Source organism: Suricata suricatta, chromosome 6 (assembly GCF_006229205.1).
Source record: "Suricata suricatta isolate VVHF042 chromosome 6, meerkat_22Aug2017_6uvM2_HiC, whole genome shotgun sequence".
Lineage (NCBI taxonomy): Eukaryota > Metazoa > Chordata > Mammalia > Carnivora > Herpestidae > Suricata > Suricata suricatta.
In genome coordinates, this window is record NC_043705.1 from 32,033,212 (window position 1) to 32,059,381 (window position 26,170).

General features: G+C 38.6%; 1 protein-coding gene across 1 annotated transcript; it reads left to right on the forward strand.

Annotated features, from left to right (window-relative positions):
* NDFIP1 (Nedd4 family interacting protein 1) lies at positions 1 to 26,170 on the forward strand. Its single transcript, XM_029941203.1, has 8 exons — positions 1 to 54; positions 3,096 to 3,183; positions 8,321 to 8,451; positions 12,004 to 12,091; positions 13,008 to 13,132; positions 14,922 to 14,988; positions 17,884 to 17,989; positions 25,085 to 26,170. Exons 1-7 carry the CDS (start codon positions 1 to 3, stop codon positions 17,985 to 17,987), a joined length of 657 nt encoding a protein of 218 aa, XP_029797063.1. The 3' UTR covers positions 17,988 to 17,989; positions 25,085 to 26,170.

The window sequence follows — 26,170 nt, forward strand, 5'->3', positions numbered from 1 at the left end:
ATGGAGTGGAACGAGGGTAACAAGGAAAGCGGGAGCCCGGGCACAGTTGGGGGCGTAACGAGAAAGGCCATCTGGATTTTCAAATTACTGGATTATTCCAGTGTCAAGAATGGAGACCTGGGTAGTTTTAGGTAGTTTTGTACTAAGCTCAGTATTTTATGTGGCATGGATAGGTAGTTGTGTAATTCTGTTTGGGGAGAAAATGCCATTTAAATCTAACTTAGAGATAAGTGAAGTTGATCAGAATTGTTAAGAAAAGAATCAGTCTGGGTATTTATTATCTGTCATAGATAATCAAAGGATCCTCCTACCCACCACATGGAATAGCACAGTAGGGAGAGAGCCAGAGGTGCCACCACTATCCAACCCTGCCTGCCTCTCACAGTATCTCCTACAACCAGGATTCTGTGACAAGTTGGGCTTAGGTTCCCACTGACCTTATTCATAAAAGAGACTGGGCATCTTTCCAACACCAAAGTGACAATGACCCCTTACTCTCTCAGAGAGTCTCAGGAGAGAGCCTGAAGATCCCTGAGCCTCAGGGATGTGGCAAGGAGGGCTGTGCAGGAAGGATTCCCAGGGACAGAAAAGAGGAACATTGAAAATACATTTTGGAACCAAGTAACCAACTTGATAGCCTTATAGATCTGCCCTGCTGTAGCTCTGGTGTGCATTCCAATCTCCACCCCCCCCCCCCACTCCTTGTTAGTGAGTGCCCGATTTGTTAGGCTAGTGGAGCCAAATTAATGGTCATAGATGTTCCCCAACATGTAAAAACATATATACTTAGGGGTTCTGTTGTTTAGCAAGTTATTCTTCACACAGATGGTGGTCACTAAATACTTGTTGCAGGTTTTTGCCTCTCTTTTTCCACCTGGTGGTGTTTTATTTCAAACACATTTCTTGATGGAGCGTAAACTTAATGACCAGTACATAGAAAATAAAAATAGGCCAGCGTTGGGAAGCCTAAAGAATGAGGTCCTGGGATCATCCCAGCGTGGAGCCTCCATAAGTCATAATGTTTTTTGGTTTTAGTTGGAAATGGTATTAGAACACGATTCTAAAGTGGTGAACTTTTTTCTAATTAAAAAAATTTTTTTAACATTTATTTATTTTTGAAAGAGAGGGAAGCAGAGAGAGCTAGCACAAGTAGGGGAGGGTCAGAGAGAGAACAAAGAGACACGGAGTCTGAAGCAGGCTCCAGGCTCTGAGCTGTTGGCATAGAGCTCTGTGCGGGGCTCAGACTCATAGACCATGAGATCATGACCTGAGTTGAAGTCGGATGCCCAACGAAGTGAGCCACCCAGGCGTCCCTAAAGCAATGAATTTTAATGTAGCAAAAAACTTTACTTGGAAATGTTTGGGGTTTTTCCTCACCAAAGAGAATATGGGGGTTTCTGAGACAATTTGAATTTCTTTGCTCTGTTATCTCTTACCCTGGTGTGTGATGATCAAATATCACATCTCTAAGTTGCTAGGAGACAGGCAGCCTATCTTGTAGATACTGGCGTGTAAGATCTCTTTATGCTTTGGACTTCTGTCTTTCTCAGAATTGTCATGCTTCTTTTCTAAACCCTAAATTATGCAGAGTTAACGTAAGACCCAACTCTGGAAATATAAAACAGGGTCAAAAAAAAAACCAAGCTAAGTTTAAATAAAGAACATTACTGGCTGCAGTGTATTAAGGCAACATTCCTGTAAAGTCCATAGTTGCCTCTGTTTTTGCTGCTGACTCTTTTGTGACATTCACAGGGCACAAAAGTGGTTATGCAGGAGTAGGCTGGGAATACCGTATCTAGAGATGCATATAATGTTAAAAGTATTGCAAGTGGGGCCGCCTGTGTGGCGTAGTGGGTTGGGCCTCTGACTTTGGTTCAGGTCATGATCTCGTGGTTCATGACGGAGCCCCGTGTCAGAGTTTTTTGTAGCAGTCTGTTTAGAAGTGTGTGTATTTGGAGGGTGGTTCTGTTGGTTCCCTACGTTCTGATGGCACACAGCAGGAACCAGATCAGTTACATCTGTAAATACGGTTATTACTTTACTAATCGACCCCCCTTCTCAGCCAGTTCATCTTTATAAATGAGCTGTAGTGTGTTGTCACACCGTAAGAATGAAATCAGATGAGTTTGGGTAGACTGTCCAGACTGGCTATGGCAAGAAGATGCACTTTCATTGTGAGTTATTTGGAGTAACTGGGGCTGTAGATTTGACTGAGAAAGTCTCTGAGATGGGGAAGAGGGAGATTTACTGACAAAGGTTGTATGTAGAATTATGTAGAATTTAATGTTTTCGTAAATGTCTCAAATAGTTAAGATTTAATTTCCAAGTGCAAACTGAATATAACGGCAAGCCTTGGTTTGCTGTGATTTATCTTTGTTTCAACAGATGGTTATTAAGTGAGTGGTAAATGTTCATTATAAAAAATTCAAATATATGTATAAACAATGAAAAGGAAAAATTCCCTTGTGATTATATCAGCTAGAGATAAACATTGTAAACTATAGATGTCTGTCATTTTAACTTGCTTGTCTTCTGTATCTGTGTTTCAAAACCGAATTATGTTATGCCTGCTCTTTGGTAAACTTTGCTTTTTCTCATGTACAGCATAAATACCCATTCAAGTCCTCAAATTTATTTTTATGGGTAATTGGTAATCCTTTGTGAGATGAGCTATGATTTATTTAATAAGTCCCCCACGATTGGAATTTAGTTTGTGTCTATGTTTTGCCACAGTAACATTAATATCTACCTTTTTTGCCCCTTTGAGAGAGGCGGGGAGAGGAGGGACGGGGCAGAGAGAGAGAGAGAGAGAGGGAGACAGAGAATCTGAAGCAGGCTCCAGGCTATGAGCTGTCAGCACAGAGCCTGACGCGGGGCTGGAACTCACAAGCCGTGAGATCATGACCTGAGCTGAAGTCAGACGCTCAGCCAACTGAGCCACCTGGGCTCTCCGAGAGTGGGGTACTTTGTAAAGGATTTGTACGTTTTAAGGCTTTTGAAACACGTTGCCAAATAGCTTTCCAGAAAGCTATTCTAGATTTGTTTCTTCTCTAATTGGCTTTATACTTGTATTAAAGTGTGGAATTTTCATTTAGTTGCAGAATGAGGAAGAGCCTGGAGAGCCAGAACAGGCCGTCGGTGATGCTCCTCCACCTTACAGCAGCATCTCTGCCGAGAGTGCAGGTAGGTGACCTGCAAGGTGATTCTCGAACTCTTGAAATGCGCTGAGCCAGAGACTTGTCCAGTGTGTGTTTGTCTTTGCGTTTGCTTCAGCTTTGATGATATTTGTAGTTTGTAGCCAAAAGTGGAAAAGACTAATGTTACTGTTCTTAAAAACACTTAAAACTCCATTTCAGTATGGCTTTTTTATGGAACTCAGTTCCATTCCAATAGACCCTTCATAGAAATGGTGTAGAAATTCAGAACTAGGTGATCACCGGATTTTTATTCTTTCTGTAGTTTGCTCATTAATTGTTCTTTTTTGCTCTTTGTGATTTTAGTGCCTATGACCTGGAACATTTGATTGATTTCTTTTGTGCTAGTAAATTCTTAATTAAAAAAAAGAACTAGAAGTTTCTCATTTCTTTCATAATGTTCTTATAGTTCAAGCCCTCCTTAAATAAGTTTTCATCTTTACATCTTATGCCAGATTATCTATTTCATCTTCACATATATATGTAGAAGAGATGGCGGAAAAGAAAGAAAATCTCAGTAGTTGAGGACTTTTGGTAGTTTAAAGCTTCCCGATGAGCAGTTGTGCTTTAATTGCTGAAAATTGACCAGTTTTGATGGAACCTCTTGATTTTCTCTAAAAGAGAATGGTGGCACAAAATGGTCCATAGTGCCACCATTGAACCCATCCTACTGCCAGGGTAGATAGGCAAGTGGAAGAGAGCATTTATCCCAAACAGCCTCATAATCCTTTTCAATACAGTATTTGGGGTAGGTCTTGGCAGTTGATGTGGCATTAATTTTGTTGGTAGTCTCTGTGGCCCCAAGGCTGCCGTTATAATTAAGAACATGGGTCACACAGTTTCTTACCTCTACTCTGGCTTCAAATTTAGAACCATGTGCCCTTGTATTAATTAAGATTCTTTTATTTGTAAGCATCTAAAACTAACAATGCTAACTTCAGGTTTTTGAAGAATTCTAGTGTGTCTTCTAGAATCAAATTAAGATGAGAACACAAAGTCTTGGGAAAGAATTGCAAAGCCATGTCGTGTTTACTCATTTCTGCCCAGACTATAAGTACTAGTTATCCACTAAATACATCCACTGGAAATTTAACTCAATAAGAAATTTGGTTCCTATTTTATTAATGATAAAAGTTCTTTATAGTTAGCCATGCCAAGTCATTGAGAGGTAATTGATTTCTGAATATCTGAGTTCGTACTTTCTGTAATTGTAAAAACTCACTACCTTTTCGAAACAAATCTTTCTCAAACACTTCCCTCCCTTATTCACTTATATCTCACATTCCTTGTTTAAATTTTTTCTTATGATTAGGGATTGCAATCAGAAATACTCTCTGGAAGGTATTCTGTTCTATAGTGATGCCTTTATTCATTGAGATTTGTAGAACTTTGATTCAAGAATCAAATTCTCCCTTAGCTGTCAGATAGTATTTCCCATAGCAGTCCTTACCAAGTCCCTTTAATCTTTCTCTTTTGTTTTTGTTAATCTTGCTGTGGGTCTCAACAGCAAATAACAAAGCTTCTTGAGATTGGGGATAAAGTAGAGGTAAACTGCTTCTAGAATAGTGCCTGAAGAGTACTCTCATGAATAGAGTCTTTCGATTTTATAGCATTTCGTCTAACGACACAGGCCTTTAAAACAAACAAAATACACAAATAATATATAAATACATAAAAGTAAAATAAAATAAACAACGAAACTTTTAACTTCCTAAGTCTCTACTGAGCTCTGTGAGTTTCATATAAATGAAGTTTCAGGGAAATCTGTTTTTGGGGATCATAAGTTACTCAAGAGCATTAATTTTTTTGTTTATGAACTGGGATTTTCCATTTTTACTTTTTTAGAAAAGAAACCTCTAAAAACATTTAAATGGCCTTTTCCAAACCCTTTGTTATTAAATGAATTGCTGAGTTTTTTTTTTAGGTAAATGCTGATGATGTGTTCCTGTTAGTCCATTTATGAGGAAAGAGATTAAAAACAAAATGACATATGCATGTTGGTAGGTTAAAAAAAGAGCACAAATCATTATTTTCTACACTCTACCTATTTTAATTTGTGGTATATAAATTGAGCTGTCTAACAAATACTGGTTGTTGTTGATGTTCTGAGTTGTATTAAACTTGAAAGATTGTCTTTAAACTTTTCTTGGTAACTTAAAATTATATGAGTATGTATATTGATGGGAAATATATATGTTCTTAATTTTCTTCAACTTAAGGTAGTAGATATCAGTTTTATTCATGTATTCAGAATTACTGTGGCAGTGAGCTAATTTAAATTGTACATTTCCGTTTGTAATAACGTAGTTTGACTTGATGAGAAATAAAAAGTTTGACAGAAGATTATGCAGTGCTTTAGAAGGTATGTATTTATGTATTATATGTTTGTATTACATTAATGTATGTATTATAATGTATGTGTGTGCACGTATTTTAAATAGCAATTTGACATGGAAAAAAACAAGTTCTTTGAGTTGGAGTAGGTGGCAGCTTTAGTTTCAGTAACACATTTTCCTATATTTTCTTCTAAGAGCTTTAATATTTTATTTTTCACATTTAGATTTGTATTCCATCTGATACTGTTTTTTTCTATATAGTGTAAGAGAGTGGTCAACATTAATTTGATTTTCCGTATGGATAGGCAGTTAGTACAGCACATTTATTAAAAAGACCATTCTGGGGCGCCTGGGTGGCTCAGTCGGTTAAGCGTCCGACTTCGGCTCAGGTCATGTCTTACGGTTCGTGGGTTCGAGCCCCGCGTCAGGCTCTGTGCTGACAGCTAGCTCGGAGCCTGGAGCCTGTCTTCAGATCCTCTGACTCCTTCTCTCTCTGACCCTCCCCTGCTCATGCTGTCTCTCTCTCTCTCTCAAAAATAAATAAAAACATTAAAAAAATTAAAAAAAAATAAAAAGACCATTCTTTCTCTCCTGTCCTGCTCTGTCACCTTTGTGTGTATCTGTTTCTGAACTCAGTATTCTAATGTTTATTTATTTTTGAGAGAGAGAGACATAGCATGAGCAGAGGAGGGGCAGAGAGAGAGAGAGAGGGAAACATAGAATCTGAAGCAGGCTCCAGGTTCCAAGATGTCAGCACAGAGCCCGACACAGGGCTTGAACCCATGAACTGTGAGATCATGATCTGAGCCAAAGTTGTGTGCTTAACGGACTGAGCCACCCAGATGCCCCTGGACTCTGTATTCTGTTCTTTGATCTGTTTATCTATCCTTATGCCCATCCCCTACTGTTTTAATTGTAGAGCTTTATAACCTTGATATCTGGTAATATAGCTCCTTCAGACTTAACTGCTTGCTCTGCAAGACTGCTTTGGTTTTTCTTAGCCTTTTGCATTTCCATATACATTTTACAATTAAATAGGCTTGTCAGTTTCCATAAACTGTAACAAAACAAATAGTAATTCTACTAGAATTGTAGTTGGAATTACACTGAATCTGGGGATCAGTTTGAAGAGCATTAACATCTTTATAATACTGCTTCTAGTCTGTAAATATGATACATTTCTCCATCTAATTAAGATCTTCTTTAATTTCTCTCAGTAGTGTTTTGTAGGTTTCAACATTGAGGACTTGCATATTTGTTACTAGATTTACTCTTCATGTTGTTGTAAAAAATGGTCCATATGTAATTTTACTTTATATTTGTTGCCAGTATATGGAAATACAATTGATGGTTTATATCCATCCAGAGACTTTGCTAAATTCATATATTAGTTCTAATAGCTTATCTGTAGATTCTCTTGAATTTCCTAGCTCTGTAATCATGTCGTCCGTGGTTAAGGACAGTTGTATCTTCTCTTCTAATACTTCCGTCTTATATTTCCTTTTCTTGCCATATTACATCAGCTAGTAGGGTCTTAAAGGTAACGTTTGATTAGAAGTAGTGAGAGTAGGCATTTTTGTCTAAATCTCTAATCTTAGGGGAGAAAGCTTTTAAAAATTTGCATTTAATGTGATATTGACTAGGTATTTTGTGGAGACTTAATGATCAAATTAAGCAAGTTTTCTTTATTCCTAATTTTTAAAGTGTTTTTATTATCAGCAGGTGTTGAATTATATAAAATGCTTTTTGTGTTCATGTGAATACAATAGAATTTTTCTTCTTTTTTCTGTTAATGAGGTGAATTGTATTGAGTGATGATTTCAGTACTATATTACAGTAAAATTGGAAGTTAGTTACAATTAACTGGGGGTTGGAGGGGGGAGGAACATCTTGATGAACTATAGGACTTTTTTCCAAAATGCTTGTTTTTTAAAAAATGGTGTAGAAATTTAATAGATTTTTAAAAAGATCTTTTCTGTTACATATTGAGTGCCTTATAATAGGAGTTAATGAAACTGAAGATACATTAAAAAGAGGAAAAGATTTAATTCAAATAAATGATGGCTCTGTAACTGAATTAGTTACCTTAGGCACATCATAGAAAACGGTTCATGGTCAAACTAATGGGTAAGAATCAAAGTGCCAGTGAGAAATGAATTTTAACTTTTTTATTAAGTTGGCTTTTCTCTTTATAAAGGGAGGAAACTATGGTTCAGCTTACAGACATGCAAGTGATGTATTTTCGGCTTAAATGTTGTCTTTATGCCACTATTATTTTTGAGTGCCTTTTGTTAACATTCCATGTAACAGTTGAAAAAAGTGTTCCCCGGGTGCCTGGGTGGCTCAGTTGGTTAAGCATCCGGCTTCGGCTCAGGTCAGATCTCACAGTTCGTGGGTTCGAGCCCTGCGTCAGGCTCTGTGCTGACAGCTCAGAGCCTGGAGCCTGTTTCGGATTCTGTGTCTCCCTCTCTCTGAACCTCCCCTGCTTGCACTGTCTCTCTCTGTCTCTCAAAAATAAATAAAAAGCAATAAAAAAAGAAGAAGAAGAAAGTGTTCCCTGGCATTTGGGAGGGAAGGCACAGTGATTTAAATGATTAAATAATTAAAAGGTGGATAAATTTAAAAATCATCCTCAGTCTCTTATATTCTTATATAAACAGTTTGAGTCAGTTATTCTGTATGTACTCTTAGAGACATGGCTGGAATTTGTTTTCCAGAGTTAGTGGAAATGATCTTTTTCCATAGTTTAGCTAGTGGTCAGGTAACTATGACTTCCTTTTTATTCTGCAGCATATTTTGACTACAAAGATGAGTCCGGATTTCCCAAGCCTCCGTCTTACAATGTGGCAACAACACTGCCCAGTTACGATGAAGCTGAGAGAACCAAGGCTGAAGCTACTATCCCCTTAGTTCCTGGAAGAGTAAGTCCAGTTTACCCTGTTACTTGCTGGCTGCTTTATGGGAATTAGGTTCTCTTTATTACCCACTTTTGATTATTACTTATGACTGTACTAATTCATAAAAGTACAGTTAACTTTTTATTTAAATTTTAGTTAACATACAGTGCAGTATTGGTTTCATGAGTAGAAGTCAATGACATACAACACTTTGTGCTCATCACAGCAGGTGCCGTCCTCAGAACCCATCACCCGTCTAGCCCATCTCCCACCCACCTCCCTCCATCAGCCCGTAGTTTGGTCTCTGTCATTAAGAGTCTCTTGTGGTTTGTTTCCCTCTTTTCCCCCCTCCCATATGTTCATCTGTTTTGTTTCTCAACTTCCACATACAAGTGAAATTATATGGTATTTGTCTTTCTCTCATTGACTTATTTTGCTTCGCATAATAAATTCTAGCTTCATCTACGTTATTGCAAATGGCAAGGTTTCGTTCTTTTTGATGGCTGAGTAATATTCCACTGTGTGTGTGTGTGTGTGTGTGTGTGTGTGTGTGTGTGTGATGACGACACATCTTTAGTCATTCATCAGTCATAAGACATTTGGGCTCTCTCCATAGTTGGGCTATTGTTGATAATGCTGCTATAAACATTGAGGTACATGTGCTCCTTTGAATTTGTATTTTTGTATCTTTTGGGTAAATACCTAGTAGTGCAATTGCTGGATTGTAGAATAGTTCTGTTTTTAGTTTCTTGAGAAAGTACAGCTATTTTTAAAAACAAGTACTATCTTCTTTTGGGATAATAAACTCTTACCTCTTCCTCAAAATGATGCAGTAAAAGGTACAAATCAGCAGAAAAATCACTAGTCATGCCAGCTTAAAATTTCCCTGTATCTCTTTCTACCATCATTTCTCAGTTCCTCTGCCCTAACTGAAATGTCTTAGAGCAGGGGCTGATTTATGAGATACATTGACTTGGCTTTGATCTACACACTTCATATTTTGGTGCTAGTAGATAGGGAGATTTATGGAGAGGTCAAGTTCAACTTTGTAGAATCAAACTTACAAAACTTATAACAGGGCCCTGGCAATTGTCTAGATGAATCTCATGCCACCAGCAGTCCAGACCACTTCTCCATCTGAGGACATAGTGAATTCAGATCCCATAGTTGGATATGATGCTGGGGGAAAGGCCCCCAAATACCAGTATCTAAGCAGCACAGGTGCAGTGAGCATTAAGAACTGTGACTTCTCACTGTGTGACTGTGGGGGAGATGGGATTTGAAGTGGGCCCTGAGTTTTGATGGATAAGGACATTCCAGAGGGAAAAGCCCAGAAAGCAGACATGAATTTAGCCAGGTGTGGGTCAGAGACTGTGGATGTAGTAATTGATTTTGCTTGAGCAAAGAGTTTGTGACCAGACTATAGGTTTTAGAATGTTTTTGAATGTTAGAGTGAGGCATTTAGATTTACGTGTGGGTCACACAGAATCTTTCAACGTTTTTGAGCAGGGATATGATAAAACAAGTATGGTGTTTTAGCAACATTAACCGAGCAACAGTTTGCAGGAGGAATCTGATTGTAAAGATACCAGGGACAGGAAAAACAGTTAGAAGGCACCTACAAGGAGCACCTGAGTGGCTGAGTTGGTTAAGCATCAAACACTTTTGATTTCTGCTCAGGTCATGTTCTCATGGTGAGTTCGAGCCCTGAGCCAGGCTCTGCCCAGACAGTGCAAATTCTCCCTCTTCATCTCCCTCTGCCCCTCTGTGGCTCCCACATGTGCTCTCAAAAGTATATAAATAAACTAAAAAAAAAAAAAAAGAAAAAAGGCACTTGCAATATTACTAGAAATTACTTCCATGTCTTTCTGTAGTAGTTTATCTTTGAGTATTTATGCAAAAAACCCCCAAGTAGTTTCTAATTAGGCACAGTTTTATTTTTCTAATACGAAGTCAGAAACTGGTATTTAGTATTTTAAAACACAAACACATTCTTTTAAAACTTTCTTTTTATCTTCATTGATTTATTTATTTTGAGACAGAGAGAGAGAGAGAGAGAAGCAGGGCTTACCTGAAACAGGGCTCAAGCTCCCGTGATGCAGAACTCGAACTCACAAACCATGAGATCATGACCTGAGCCAAAGTCAGATGCTGAGCCACCCAGGCACACCTCCTTTTTTTTTTTTTTTAAGTTTATTCATTTTGAGAGAGAAAGCACTAGTGGGGGAGCGGCAGAGAGGGAGGGGGAGAATTCCAAGCAGGTTCCGTGCTGTTGTCAACACAGAGCCGGATACGGGGCTCAGACTCATGAACTGTGAGATTATGACCTCAGCCAAAGTCAGACACTCAACCAACTGAGTCAACCAGGTGCCCCTCCTGTAAAAATTTCTAACAGGAGAGAGGAAGTATGTTACATTTGACATGGAAGCTGCCCCTGACATTTCCGTTTCTCCAGTACATTCTCCCTTAGTGAACCATAGCCTGTTACGGATTTCCCACCGCCCTTTCTGTCCGCGTAGGGTGAGTTTGGATTGTCTTCAAAGGGTTTTCTTTCTTTCTTTTTTTCTTTTTTCATTTGAGGAACCTTCATTGGACTGTGTACAAATCTAGCTTTTACTTTTTTAAAATATTTTTTAATATTTATTTATTTTTTGAGAGACAGAGACAGAGCATGAGTGGGGGAGGGGCAGAGAGAGGGAGACACAGAATCGGAAGCAGGCTCCAGGTTCTGAGCCATCCTCACAGAGCCCGACGCGGGGCTAGAACCCATAAGCCATGAGATCAAGACCTGAGCCAAAGTCGGACGCCCAACCAACTGAGCCCCAAGGTGCCCCTGGCTTTTACCTTTAAGTGTATATTCATATATTTTTCAGTATTTCATCATATAAGGTGCATCATTTGACATGGTGGGCCACATGGTTAATGTTGGTGAGGATCCTGTTCCTCCTAGACTTGGAGTAATAGGTTTTCAAGTTAGGATGGATGGAAAGGATCCTACCTGCCCATAAGCTTGGGAGTGAGGTTGTTTCAGACCTAAATGCTAATGTGAACAAAATGGCCATGGGCGGGAGCAGTGGACAGCCCCACAGCCTCTCCATGTGTGCTCATGCGGTCCTTTCCCTCCCATGGCTTATAAAGCATTTGAACTCCTTATTAGGTCCTGGATTACTAATATCTGGGTCCTCAGCAGGCTCTGGATCACTGATTCTAGAATGTAAGCCAAATTTAAGCCAAATATATATCTTTTCTTCAGATATATTTGAGTGAATACTTCTCTTTGAACTTTCTAATTTTTGAAGTGTATTCTTAAAGTACTTGGGTTATAAAATGAACAATTCATTTAGAAAACTATAGAGATAGAAGGAAGATTTGCTTGTTCTCTAATTGTATCTTTTACCTAAAAGATAAAATGAAATTTTTAACACATACTGAACCTTGACGCTCATCGTTTTGAATTGAGCCAAGGCAGTAAATTTTCTCTTTGGTACTCACTTTTATCCCTTTCCTTATTTTTCCCGATGCCTTTCATTTGCCTATAAATAATTCATTTTGAATTTACCTTTTTTTTTCATTTAGGATGAAGACTTTGTGGGTCGAGATGACTTTGATGACGCCGACCAGCTGAGGATAGGAAATGATGGGATTTTCATGTTAACTTTTTTTAGTAAGTAAATACACATGGCAGAACAACCTCTCACCAACAGAGTGCTTTGAAGTATGACCATTTCTGACCGAATTAAAATGATTAGTTGAACTAATATTTTAATACATTGTATGTATTTGATGCCTCTGAACTGAGATGTTCAGAACTTAGCATACATTTTTCTTAATACTCCTTCTGTTTGTCTTCTCTTATTATCTATAGAAAATATAATTGAAGCAGTTATAGGGATGCTGTATTTTTACATGCACAAAATAAGCCTCATCTTTTAGGTCTGCAAGGATCCTTAGCATTGCTCCTACTCAGACCTAACCTGTGGAGTAGGAATTAAAAGCCTTAGACTGATGGATTTTTCCTTTTTTTGCAAGCTTGTATTTTCTGACAGATCAAAGTCAGCTGAATTTTTTTCCCCTCCTTGATTTTATTTTGCATTCATCTCTCCTTGAGTGTCACTTAGAAGTGAACAACCATTTTTTAAATTTGCTGTATTAAAATGATAAGATATAAAGGAAATGCAGTGCTTTTAGAGGTGATACTATGTGGCTGTCAAGATTCATAGAAGTAGGACGGTGAATAACTTGAATCAGATTGTTTTATTTACTAAAGTGTAACACAAAAGGGCACAAGTCATAAGTATACAGTATGGTGAGTGTTAAGGCATTTTTGAAAATGAATAGCAATAGACAGAATAGGGTAACACCTCGTGCTCAGAGCAGATGTTTTCTTGTTTGCTTTTGGGAGAAAGACAGAGAATGGATATTTCCTGGAGGGAGGGGAAGTGTTAATGGTGGGTGAGCTGGGCTATCTTTTATCCTTGGAAAAGCCACTTAAGCAAAATCAAGTGTAGAAGGTACTCTGGCCATAATAACAGGACATGTCTGACATGGTTTTGTCTCTTTTTCCTTCTCTGCCTGTACAGTGGCATTCCTCTTTAACTGGATTGGATTTTTCCTATCTTTTTGCCTGACCACCTCAGCGGCAGGAAGGTACGGGGCCATTTCAGGATTTGGTCTCTCTCTGATTAAGTGGATCCTGATCGTCAGGGTAAGTTGTATACCAGAAAAGATAGACTCTGTAGAGTAATAAGAAGTAGAATAACTTTGAAAATTTGACTTTTTTTTTCATGTGTTGTTGCTGTGCATTATCTGTACATTTGAAACGATGTTAGATTTGTCTTTATTCTGGTTTCATGAAGTTGAACCTAAATCATTTGCAGTTGATTTGTGCATGCAAGTTTTATACTTAAATCTAGTGAATACTGGTGGTCCCAAGACATCTGTCTTAAAGATAGTTCATAGGTTGCTTTCTCTGCTTTTGATTTTTATAGCAGGATAATATGTGTGTTTGTTCTGAAGTTAGTTGTTATTTTATGATAAAAAGATAACACTTCTTTGTTCTCATTAAAAACAGGCATTCCTCTCATTCTACTAAAGCTTTCTTCTTCCCTCTTGCCTTCATTTGTTTCCGCCCCCTTCCTCCCCCTCTTGTGAACTCTCTTCCTCCCTCCCCTCCAGGGTTTATCAGTAGCATCGGTGGTCATGCCAGAATGTCTGGGAGCTGACACTGTTCAACAAGTGCCGCTCCCTTAGGGCACCTTATCTCTACAGTGTATTAGAGGAGTCCTCAGTGATTTGGAAGTTGTCAGGTCGTCACAATTGCTGAAGTAATTTATACTTTAAAGGAGCTAATCTCTTAAAGTACACTGTGATCTCAGATAAGTTTATTGCTTTTGTCAACTTTATAGATAAAATCAATGTATCCACCCTAAATTGGCCTCATGAGCTAATTAATGGGTGTTGACTGATGACTGGAGTTTTTCAAATTTATGTATTCTAATGACTTTTAACATTTTTAGGATTCCAAGTTCCTTTGAGAGCCTGGTAAAAGTTAAGGACCTTTTCCCTAGACGACTAATGTGTATTCATCTGAGACACAGCCTTCAGGTTAAGAGCCTGAGCCCTAAAGAGGTTTCTTGTTCCTTCTAAGTCTTAAATTGTGATTCTATTAGGAAATAAAATGCTACAATTTAATGCTCACACTGTGTTAAATTCTTGGACACTGAAGCCCCCAGAGATAAAATTAGTTACCAGTCTTTTTTTTAACTAAAATTTTCAGAGCTGACTAAATTTTAAAACTGAATTGAGTGAATCAACTTGTATCAGGATGGCTTGGTCTGTGAGTAATAGAAAACAGAGCTCAAAATGGCTAAGAAAACAGTGGAGCACATTTATTTCCCACGGAAACAAGCCCTGACCCGCAGGACAGTTAGAGCTGTGTGTTGTTGACATCATTAGGGATGGTAGGACAGCGGCTGCTCCCTCAGGGGGAAAATGCCGGTGCAGTTTCAGGCATCAGCAGTGCTCCGCTGAAGAACCACAGCGGTTTCTTCTCTTGCTTTGCTCTCCACACGCAGGGAGCCCTGAGCAGCCCTCGTTTCCCATTGGCCAGAACGGGCCATTATTTGGCAAAGGAATCGAATTATTGTGATGCGCATGATAAAGCTTGCAAGGTGAAGGCATGCCTCAAAAATAGGAACAAAATAATTGGTTTTGGCACTGAGTAAGCCAACAAAAGGTCATCAAAACGTATTTCGAGTCTATAAAGCCAAAATCATATTCCAAGATTGCCTTTCCATGAAAGAAAATGTGTCTGCATATATCATAGCCATTTCAGGTCATGATATATGTATCATATAGAATATTTTCACTTAAAAAATTGCAAGAGCTAAAGGATAGCATTAGTATACAAAAGTCTTATGTTTTGTGTACCCTTTTGTTAAAATGTGAAATTGTATTTGCTAAGCTGCTGTAAAACTATTTGCTTTATTTTTCAGTTTTCCACCTATTTCCCTGGATATTTTGATGGTCAGTACTGGCTCTGGTGGGTGTTCCTGGTTTTAGGTAAGTGCTTTTAACGTAGACAAAGGAGAGAAAAGAAATTGTTAAATTTTAAAAGTAAAATTGCTTTTAGTAAACCCTCATCTTGCTTACGATACAGTAATATATTAGCAATAGTAAGTATAATTTTTAAAACATTTCTTAAAGATTAGGTTATTGTCAACATCAGAGTGACAAGCATGTTAATAAAAGGTCTCTAGGTGGTAGTTTTTCCTCACCCGTTCATATATACTTTTCAGGTTTCCCATGTGACCAGTGGGGCACACTAATATGACTTTATAGTCTTTGAGTATTTTTCCCCTTGAGAGTAATCATGACAGAACGGTTCACAAACTTAACCCCAAATTATTTATAGGTATATTGTAACCAATTGAATTAACTACTCAGGTGTGTATGTGGTCAATCTTTAGTTGGATCTGTCAGCAAGGAACAAATTGTATAGTCTTACTGGACATAACTTCTGGAAGAATCATTATTGGGTTTCAAGAACTCTTTAGTTCAGTACTGGTAAAAATAAGAGTGATTTTGCAATGAAGAAGAGGCCTTTAAAAAAAATATATATATATATATGCTAGGCATTTCAGGTTTTTCATCTTAAGATTCTCTTTTTTTACTCTAAGTATGTATTTTAAAATCTTTTCTTCCAGGACATTTTAAAGCAAAGAAATGAACATTGGGGTGAATAGTTTCGGCTTCTTCTTTCTTTATGAAGAAAATACATATGATACAATAACAGACCACCATCACTGCTGTCATTTCTACAGAACCATAGCAGGGCCATCCTGTTCAAGATAGTATAATTGCCTTACCCTGCTTTGTGATATTGCTGTCTCCTGTCTCCTCTTTTGGGGCTTCTTGTTACCTTCTTAATCAAGATTCCTTGGTGGCAATGCTACTGACAGGTCTAGTTAGCACAGTGTAGCGCCCATGCCCAACCAGTGCTTAATCCATTCAGGACCTACATGCTTTGCCCAAGGTGATAGGCCATGCATTGCTGAACCTAAATTTTACTTAGAAAATACAAGTCTTAGGTCACACCATCCCCCATCTCCCCAGTAGCATCATCTGCTCTACTAATAGTCTTTGGAATTCCAAGGAAAGATCAATCATGATTTCCCCCTGCCCTCCCTTAATCATTAAGACACTTAATAATAAAAATGACCCACAGAAGAGGTAACTTTGGAGGAATAGTTTCTTGGCTTGCTTATACTTAAAATTGTATCTTTAAGAAAGGCTAATACTCCTTTATCCCCCAAGCCTAAATCCAAACAAATCCTGAATGGAACCAAGGAGAGCCATTAAGTATATATTTTCAGGTTGGTTGTTGACAGCATAGATGATTTATAGAAACTTAATGAACTGATTTCCTTCCTTTATTAAAGTTTCTTGGGAGAAGAATTCATAGTACTTGTAATTGGTCATTCTATTTATCTTACTGCTTACTAGTAAGCAAAACAACAGTGAGACTCTGGATATAATTTGTGCATTTGGTCCCAATGTTCGCATCATTTTTGGAATTTCTCTTGCAAAGAGAACCAATTCTTGGGTGTTTTGTTGTTTTGTTTTGTTTTGCTAGGAACAAGTCTACACAGAGCTCTCAGGCTGGCAATTCGTGAGCTGCATCTAACCTGTAGTTAGAATTTGTTTGTTCCACAGTTATTTTCAGAGGTTTTTTTAAGATTAGTTGCCGTCATTTAAAAATTAAGAGTTTCCATATAAAACGCCTGAATATTTTTACTTTTCTTAAAAACTGGAATAGCTAGCAAGACAGGCCTGTATTTCCACACGGCACCCTGCCCCCCACCCCCTTGACCTGAGCGGAGTCGTAGGTGTCCACTCCGTGTTAGCTACTCGTTTCACCAGGATTCTGCAACCCAGCCCGTGATGGGGTAACCTCTGCTCCCTAGTCACTTACTCCTTTTGGTGCCAAACAGAATGGGAATGAGGAGTGATTGCTGAATGGGTACAGATTTTTTTAGGGGTCATAAAAATGTTCTGCAGTTAAGATAATAGTTTTGGTTGTACAGGTCCATATCTATACTAAAATTAAAGCCAGTGAACGGTATACATTAAAGGAGTGAACTTTATGGTATGTGACTTATATCACCATAAGTGTGTTTGTAAAATGTCTCTTAAGACTCAGGGATGAGCTGTGAAGGAGGAGGGCCAGAAGAGAGTGAGCCGTCATTGGGGGGCACACACCCTCCCCGCGGGTTGTTGAGGGTTGCAAACTGAATGTAAATAGCTTCTGGTGTAGACATTAAAAATCTGCCTCACTCCATCAGTGCCTGGTGCATGAACCGCAGAGTGAACCCTACTTATATGTATTTTTAAGAATATAGAGAAATTGAGTTTATAGTTGAGAATAGAAGAATGGCTGTATAAAACAAAAATCAAAATATATAAAAAGAATTGCTGTCATAGGTAAGGGGATCCTGACACCTGGTGGACAGTATATGTACAGCTGACAGAAAAAAAAATATGATAAGGTGCAATGGGTTTTTTGGTTTTTTTACTTGAGAAAAATATTTTATAACCTTTTTATTTTGGAGTTAATTGTCTTGACATACTTTATCAGATCCCAGAAGGTAGGTTTTCAGAATGCTTTTCAGTGATGTTATCAAATGTATATGTTTAGCTCTATCCTATTTTTTATTTCTCTTTTAGACCAGTTAGATTCTGAATGTCCAAAAAGACTTTCTTTTGAGCTCTCAAGATTATGTGTTCTCAATGAGAAATGGAAAGTTTTGTATGGAAATCCTTTGGAAATTACCCATGTTTTTGATAACTTTTAGCAGAAGAATGATGAAATGGTGCTATCGAGAGGGATATTTCTGTGGGGAGGGGAACTTAATATAGAAATTATAAATTCATTCTTGATTTTTCTTTTTAAATCAGGTTTTCTCCTGTTTCTCAGAGGATTTATCAATTATGCAAAAGTTCGGAAGATGCCAGAAACTTTCTCAAACCTCCCTAGGACCAGAGTTCTCTTTATTTATTAAAGGTATTAAACAAAATTTTATTCTAGTCTCAGTATAATCATGTGATACATTTCCAGTTTTTCTCCACGTTCAGAGCAGAGTATGTGCCTTGTAAGTAGGAAATACAGAGAAGGTAAGGAAGCCACAGTCCTTGCCTTTTTGGCAGTTTCTAGTTTAGTAAGGCGTGTTTTCATTAAAAGCTGTTGAAAAGAGTAAGTTAGAAAAACTCTACCCTAGGAAACATGATCTCATGTCCTGATGGTATAGAAGAGGCAGGGGTCTTCGCAGCCGTCGGGAAGCTGGGATATTTGGCTGTAACAGTGGGGTCCGAGAGCTTTGACTTTTGAATCTTGAAGCCACTGCTTATTGTTGTACCAGATCCAAAGGATAGTATTGAGAAGGAGCCTTTCGGGCCTAATCACTCGGCTCTGATTACAGAGGTCCCCCAAACCCCAGAGCTCCAATGGGAAGAAGCCATTGTCTGCTTTAGGAACTCCTTTTGCCTAGGCTACTTACAAGCCCACCACGGCTTCCATCTCTTAAAATTAGCCAGGGAGACTTTTCCTGGTGTCCTTCAGGTCCACACCTTGATATTACCACTCTGGGCATAAGGAGGGTCAAACCCAAGGAAAGAGGGGAGAGGGCCTTTTCCCCTGCCTAGAACAGGACGACTGACCCCTGCTGAGGCTCCTCTTTGATTCCTGTTTGGTTTTCTTCAGAGCTTAGCTCCATCTTCCATCATTCCTGCAAAAAAGGAAGAGCTATGGAATCTTGGGGAAAAGTAAACCAAAAAGAGTTCTCTCTGGTAACAAGATCTAATAGAACTTTTTGGACTTCACTTTGTTCCTTTAAGTTTGGGATGGGTGAGTTGTAGAGGAGAAATCTCGAACTACCCTAGGGGCTAGGTTAGTTGAAGATCAGACAAGGCTTTGGGTTTTGGGGGGGTATTTTGTTTTTTAAAGATTTTTTTTTAAGTAATCTCTACACCGAGCATGGGACTTGAACTTACAGCCCTGAGATCAAGAGTCACATGCTCTTCTGACTGGGGTAGCCAGGCACCTCCTCAAGATCAGGCAAGGCTTTGTAAAGCGTGTACCAGTTTAGATCATTCTTAAGTGATATTTAGAATTTCTACTAGTGGAAATTGGGTAGGGTAGGGTAGATTTCAGAATCACCTAAAACAGTGTGAAGAGTGCAAATAGAGGCAAGGAAGTATGGAACTTGCTTAGGGGACATCGGTTTGATTATAGCATAAAGGAATGTTGAAGGTCAAGCCTGGAAAAAGCCAGGTTGAGACAATGTTTTCAGATATCTTGAGTAGTAAGCCCGTTTGCAGCGGAGTTGTAGAATTCATAGAGCAGCGACATGTTGGTTCAATGCAAGCTAACCCTTCGGGAACAGTAATTTGTTCTCTATTTGCTGTTGGGTAGTCCTAGTTAACAATCAGATGCTAAGAATGGAGTTCTCAGTTTTGAAGATTCATGATGGTATCAGGATGTGTGCCTCTAGAAAAGAAAATAGCCACCATAATTAATTTTGCTAGGTGATGTGATACAGGATTGAAACTTTTTAAGGAACAGGGATGCCTGGCTGACTCAGTCAGAAGAGCATGCCACTCCTGATCTTGGGGTCATGGGTTTGAGCCCAATGTTGGGTGTAGTGATTACTTCAAAACAAATCTTTAAAAAAAATATATGCAACAGAATAACATGAGCATTTCTTGAATATGACCATTTTTTTAATATGGTATGATAATATTTTTCAGCTTTTCTATGTATTGGATACTGCATTAAGCACTTTATATGTATAATTAAATATATTTATGTAAATAGAAGGTTACAGTGATAGATAAGCTCAGATACCTGCATGGTGGAGTATACTCATAAGGCATTTCTTGCAAAGTTAAAGCTTACAAAGAACTTAGGCTTATGTTGGTTAAAGTAAATTTCTTCAAGGCAGTATGTACTTTGATTTGAAAGAAAATTTTAGTCCTTAAGAGTGCCACATGTGCTGAGTTTTTTTTCTCTTTTTAAAGAACTAAAACATTTAAAGAACGTTTTGTTGGATGTTTAAAAGTATGTGACATACCCTGAATTTGAATTAGGTTACAAAGTCTGGACTCAGATGGGCATTGACATTGCTGGCCGAGGCCCTAATGCCCATGATGAGTCTTTGTGTCTAGGAAATCCTAACTTTAAGAGACTTACCAGATGCTCTGTGCAGTTTTATGCAGTTACTATTGTTCTCTCTTTCTTTCCCCTCCATATCCATCCATGTCCATATAATTGGTAACTATTTCTAAGCCTCATCTTTAACTCGTGTTATCTGCCAAAGATTCAAAGGTTAATTCTTTTGGGTTGCCATGTACTCCTTCTCACAAAGGGTGCCCATATCACCCATAGATTTTCCCTGATCCATTGATGCCCAAAATATCCTGAGGGGACAGATTTCTCTCTCTCTCTCTCTCTCTCTCTCTCTCTCTCTCTCTCTCTCTCTTTCCCTTTTAATTTGTAAGTGATTTCTATACCCATCGTGGGGCTCGAATTTAAAACCCTGAACAAGAGTTGCATGTTCTACTGACTGAGCCAGCCAGGTACCCCCTTACTTCTCCTTATTAAAAATAATAGATCCTATAAGTCTAGGCAAATGGTAGCTTTGAATTTTTTAAAAAATTGTTTAATGTTTATTTTTGAGAGAGAGAGAGAGAGAGAGACACAAAGCATGAGTCAGGGAGAGGCAGAGAGAGACGGAGACACAGATCTGAAGCAGGCTCCAGGCTCTGAGCTGTCGGCACAGAGCCTGGCGCGGGGCTCAAACTTGGGAATGGCGAGATTGTGACCTAGGCTGAAGTTGGACACGTAACCGACTGAGCCACCCACACGCCCCAGCTTTGAATTTTTGAATGGTCCAAGATCGCATCTCTGTCTCTTCTCTTCATTCTTCAGTCAGAAGCAAATTTCGTTGTTTCTTAGAGGATGGCACACCTTCCTCCTCTTGTTTCTAACACAACCAGTAAGAGCTAGGTTGGGAGAAAGCCTGAACTTGTCGGTTTCCTGTATTGTTAGAGACAGTATTGAGTAGCTTTTATTCATAAAAATCGGTATTGTCTTGTTTGGGTTTTTAAAAATTTCTGAAATGTTTTGTAGGAGTATTCTAAATGTAAAGCAGAGTGTCTTTATTTGGGGTTATAAATTGCAGTAGGCAGTCCTTAGTACTAATGTTGTTGGAGCTGTGAAGGGACATTCTAGGCCTGTGGTTCTCTGTCTTTTGGGGCCAGAAGCCTTATTGTGTTTTAGGAGTTGTCAGAAACTTAGAGCATCTGCCAGTGAAGGGCATCTTAAGTTTCTTTCCTTTTCTATCTGACTTTGCTAGTCTGGTGGATTTGAAATCATTTCTGACATGCCCAGAGGATTCAGAGCTCTAAATTAGGGGTTTGGAGACTTAGAGCAGCATTTAGAATTCTAATGACTTCCTTACTAATTGTCAGTATCCCCAGAGTGAATCTGAAAAGCCATAATATCCCGTGGGACTGAATTTCCTTTGTCCATTGACAGGGATAAGGACTGTTCATCTAGATCCAAATGTAGAATGGTTCTTTAGTTGAGAGGAAATTTAAATTAGTTTGAACTCATGCTAGCAAACCATCATGTAAGGTATGAAGATTTTATTTTATTTCATTAAGACTTCTTAACTTTCTTTGATATAGATGTCACTAGTTAAAAGCTAGCTGTAGGCTTACTTTTTGCCAGAAAGACACAGGTAGATACTTTTTAAAATAGCTTTGCCATAACAGAAAAATAACTTAATTCCCATGCTGTACTAAGGTCTGGCATTTTACTGGAAAAGGGTACAAGAATAGTGACTTTTCTGTTCAGGTGACCCAAAATACAGGACACACAAACAAACAAACCTTGAAATGACCCCAGAAGGCCTCTTTCTAATCAGCCAAAGTAGACGTTACAAAAGCCGAACAGTAAAGCTCATGCACTAGTGTGGTAGGGACAGCTCTCAGGTTCCCTTTTGGAGCTCATTTAAGTTTAAAAAGGAAATCTGGTCTCTTGCCCCACAGCAAGGAAAGCCAAAAGGAACTGCTAAATGCCCAATGGCCTCAAGGAGCATGTGACTGTGAGGAAGCAGAAAAACAAAACTTTCCCTCTGTATTGTTTAAAAAGAAACAGATACCTTTCAGAAACTTCTTTATCCAAAATGGTCACAAATGTTGTGTTCATACTTTCTCTTATTTACCATTTTTCTGGAAAATACGTTTTTATGGAGTTCCACTTCCTCTGGCACTGCCAGGGAGCCGGTGTAGCTGCAGCCACGGGAACGCAGCAGCACAGTTACCTGGTGTCAGACGCTGCTCCCAAAGCACTTGTGCCTGGGAAGCCCGAGAGGGTTTAAATTGTTACTGTAACCACATATAAAACAGGCGGGAAAAGCTTGTCAGCCCTCGCACTAATGAGATAGGACCTTCTACAGTTAAGTAATGATTCCTGTGACCTGTACCTATGAGACACCAGGTATATAAAAACTCCCCCCATATGATGATATTTTTCCTTCTCTGATTTTTCCCTTTCATAATCTTCCCCCTCCTCCTTAATACTTCTCTTGCTTTATTAAAGGAAGTTTATCCCAAGTTAAAGTTAGATTTATTGGACTATGTTAGCAACTAGCCAGACAGTAGAAGTGTTTTCAGTGGAATAAAAAAATTTTTTTTAATGTTTTTATTTTTGAGAGAGAGAGAGACAGCACATGATCGGGGAAGGGGCAGAGGGAGACACAGAATCCTAAGCAGGCTCCAGGCTCTGAGCTATCGGCACAGAGCCTGGGGCGGGGCCTGAACTCACAAACCACGAGATCATGACCTGAGCTGAAGTTGGACGCTTAACCGATTGAGCCAACCAGGTGGAAATTTTGCTTAAAAAAAATTCGCTAACATTCAAGAAGAAAGGGTGGTTTTCCTTTTGAGATTAAATGATCTGTAGGCTGTTGGGGTTTTTTTTGTTTCTGAAGTAATCCGATCTACAGGTTAGTTAATGATGTCCGTAAAGGCCTTCTGTCCTCCAGTTGTGTTCCGCCATTGTTTTTGTAACAACTTGTGAGTCTCGTCCATCTTAACAGGCCTCCAGGTCTTAGAGAGCAGCAATAATTTTCCTTTGGAGCCTGTATAGTGATTGAGATCACCATTTACTAACCTATCTAGACTCTTTCAGTGGAATTTTCTTGTTTATTGGGTGGCTCTGTGTCTAAGGGATCTATTAAAGCTAATCGACCGCTGTGGAAGCAGCGTGATCTAAGGCAAGTGGCCTGGTAGTTACCTGGACTGTATTATATGTTCTTGAAAATCCTAGTGTTTTGATGAATAAGAACTGTTACATCAGTTTTCATCTGTTAATGGACATTAAAAGCTTTTAATTAAATTTAATTAAAGTTAAAAGTTGAAGTTACTTAAGTTTGTAGTAAGTCCAGCCTCATGGCAAAACCCTCCATTTGACATAGGTATGCCGATATTTTTTTGCCTCTGCTTGGTTTTTAGAGTTCCTTATGTTCGCATGTCTTTGTCATGGTCATTCTGAGGTCTCTCAGTCTAAAGAAAGGTTGCTCTTGTGTCAGTGTTACTGGTTTATTTGAATTCCACCTGAGTGTGGAATTTAGGAAAATATAAAGTTTAAAAAAGCATATGTTGATTTCCTCTGTTGTAGCTTCTCTGCATTTTGCCAGCCTTTTAAAGATAAATGCAGTAGTCTAATCAGAAAAGATAGAAAAGAGAAGACTGGTTATAGCTTTTACAGTAACCTGGGAGGGTAGAAAAGGAACTCAAGGGCCTGCGTGTGAGCCCATCCAACTCTCCCTTGATGCCTGATCCCACAAAATCGTTTCTCATATATTTATGAAGTAGTATGTATCTCTTTGGGATTTTTATTTTTAGCATTAACATAGGGAGTTACTTGTATGTTTTCTTGTTATTTCTGTGGAAACCAAAATGATTAATTATGCCAGTACAGAAATGCCTCAAAGTGTTGGGTGAAAACTGCATTTAAAATACAGAATAGATGGGGCGCCCAGGTGGTTCTGCCCGTTAAACATCTGCCTCTGGATTTCGGCTCAGGTCAAGAGTTGGTCTCTGTGCTGACAGCACAGAGCCTGCTTGGGATTCTCTGTCTCCCCTGTGCTCTCCCTCTCCCTCTTTCTTTCTCTCAAAATAAATACATAAACTTAAATATATGCAATATATGGGCTTTGTTTTGAGAGTGTTTATTTCAGTCATATATATTATATTCCTCTTTAAAAATCAGTTTTTTGGGGCCCCTGGGTGGCTCATTCCGTTAAGTGTCTGACTTCATTCAGCTCAGGTCATGGTCTTGTGGTTCTTGAGTTCGTGCTCTGTGCTGTCAGCACAGAGCCTGGAGCCTATTTCACATTCTGTGTCTCCCTGTCTCTCTGGCCCTCCCCTGCTCACATTCTTTCTTTCTCTCTCTCTCTCTCTCAAAAATAAATAAACATTTAAAAAATTATTTATCAGTTTTTTTTTTCAGAGATATATCCCCCAAAATACATTGACTTTTTTTTTCTGATTGATTGAAAGAAGTGCCTGTGATACGTGTGAGTTTATAGCTATTCTTGAACTTTGCAGTGCTCTGAGCACAGCATGATACCGTTGGTGTCCCCCTTGGACATCTGTCTTGTGTGAGGTCTGGCAGAACTGGCAGGGTAAGCAGGGGCTTCCAGGCGGATTAGGATAGTCACCTGTGCACTTGGATTCTACTGTCTCTGAGTCCCCAGGTTTCCGTCCTTGCTGTGGAGGTTACTGTAGGATGAAGGGAGGGTTACTTGCATTTCATTATTTTGTTAGGAAGTTTGGAGAGAGAGAGAGATCCCTGGCTTCGTGGGCTTTAGAGAAAGCATTCAAGTTCTTCCTAGTTCCAGAGTCCTTGGTAACTTTAAGTGAAATGTTAATGTTTATTGAATATGATGATGTCAGGGCATCGTAATCTTAAAGCTATGTTAAAATGTACTTGTGTCTGCAAACATCCTGCCTTCTTTTGTGACTACATCCTTCTCTTGGCCAAAATAACAAGCTAACTAGAGTTTCAATATTCAATGTCCTTCTCTGGCAGATGTTTTCTGGCAAAGGCCTTCCTGCGTTTATGAATTCTCTCTCAAGAAGCAAGAGAACACCTGCAGGAAGTGAATCAAGATGCAGAACACAGAGGAATAATCACCTGCTTTAAAAAAATAAAAGTACTGTTGAAAAAAGATCATTTCTCTTTATTTGTTCTTAGGTGTAAAATTTTAATAGTTAATGCAAAATTCCGTAATCTTTGAATCATTAGTGGTTAATGTTTGAAAAAGCTCTCGCAATCAAGTATGTGATGTATTAATAATGCCTTATCTATTGTTTGTAGTTATTTTAAACAGCATGAGCCTTGTCCCTGTAGTCAGTAGGGGGCAGTCTTGCTTTATTCATCCTCCATCTCAAAATGAACTTGGAATTAAGTATTTTAGTGCAAGATATGTATAATGCTGGCCATTTTAAAGGGGTTTTCTCAAAAGTTCAAATTTTTCTTATGACTGCATTTCTGCTCATAATCCATACTTGGTGTTAAAATTAATCTAGAAATCTATTCAATTGTACTGTGAACACCTGGAAACAAAATCATAGTGCAAAATACATTTAAAGCGTGGTCAAGATTATGTTCTTCATTGGTTAATAATAAGCATTAATTTTCTATAGTCTGTATTCTAAATTTTGCAGTACCTTATTGTTCTGTGTTACGTACCTAAGAAATTGTAAAGGTGTTGTCACTGTATAAAATCAGAAGGACAAGGACAATGCAGCTTAATTACTAAAATACAATTGACACTTTCTGTATTACTAGAGTCCCTACCCTTTTTTTCTTTTTTTTCTTTTTTTCATTTTTGGTCTCCTGATGATTAGGCCAGAGGCTGGTGTAGGGGGAGGGTGTTAGATACTAAGGAGCAAAGAAAGAATTGGTTTGGAACTTTTGAGATGATCCCTAACATACTGTAGTACTACTTGCTTTTACAATGTGTTAGCCGAAACAGATGAGTTATAAATGTAGAATGATGTGCTTTCTGCCAAGTGGTAATTCACCTTGGTTTGCTATGTTAAAACTGTAAATACAACAGAACATTAATAAACGTCTCTTGTGTAGCAACTTTTGCTGTAGATTAGTGTTTAA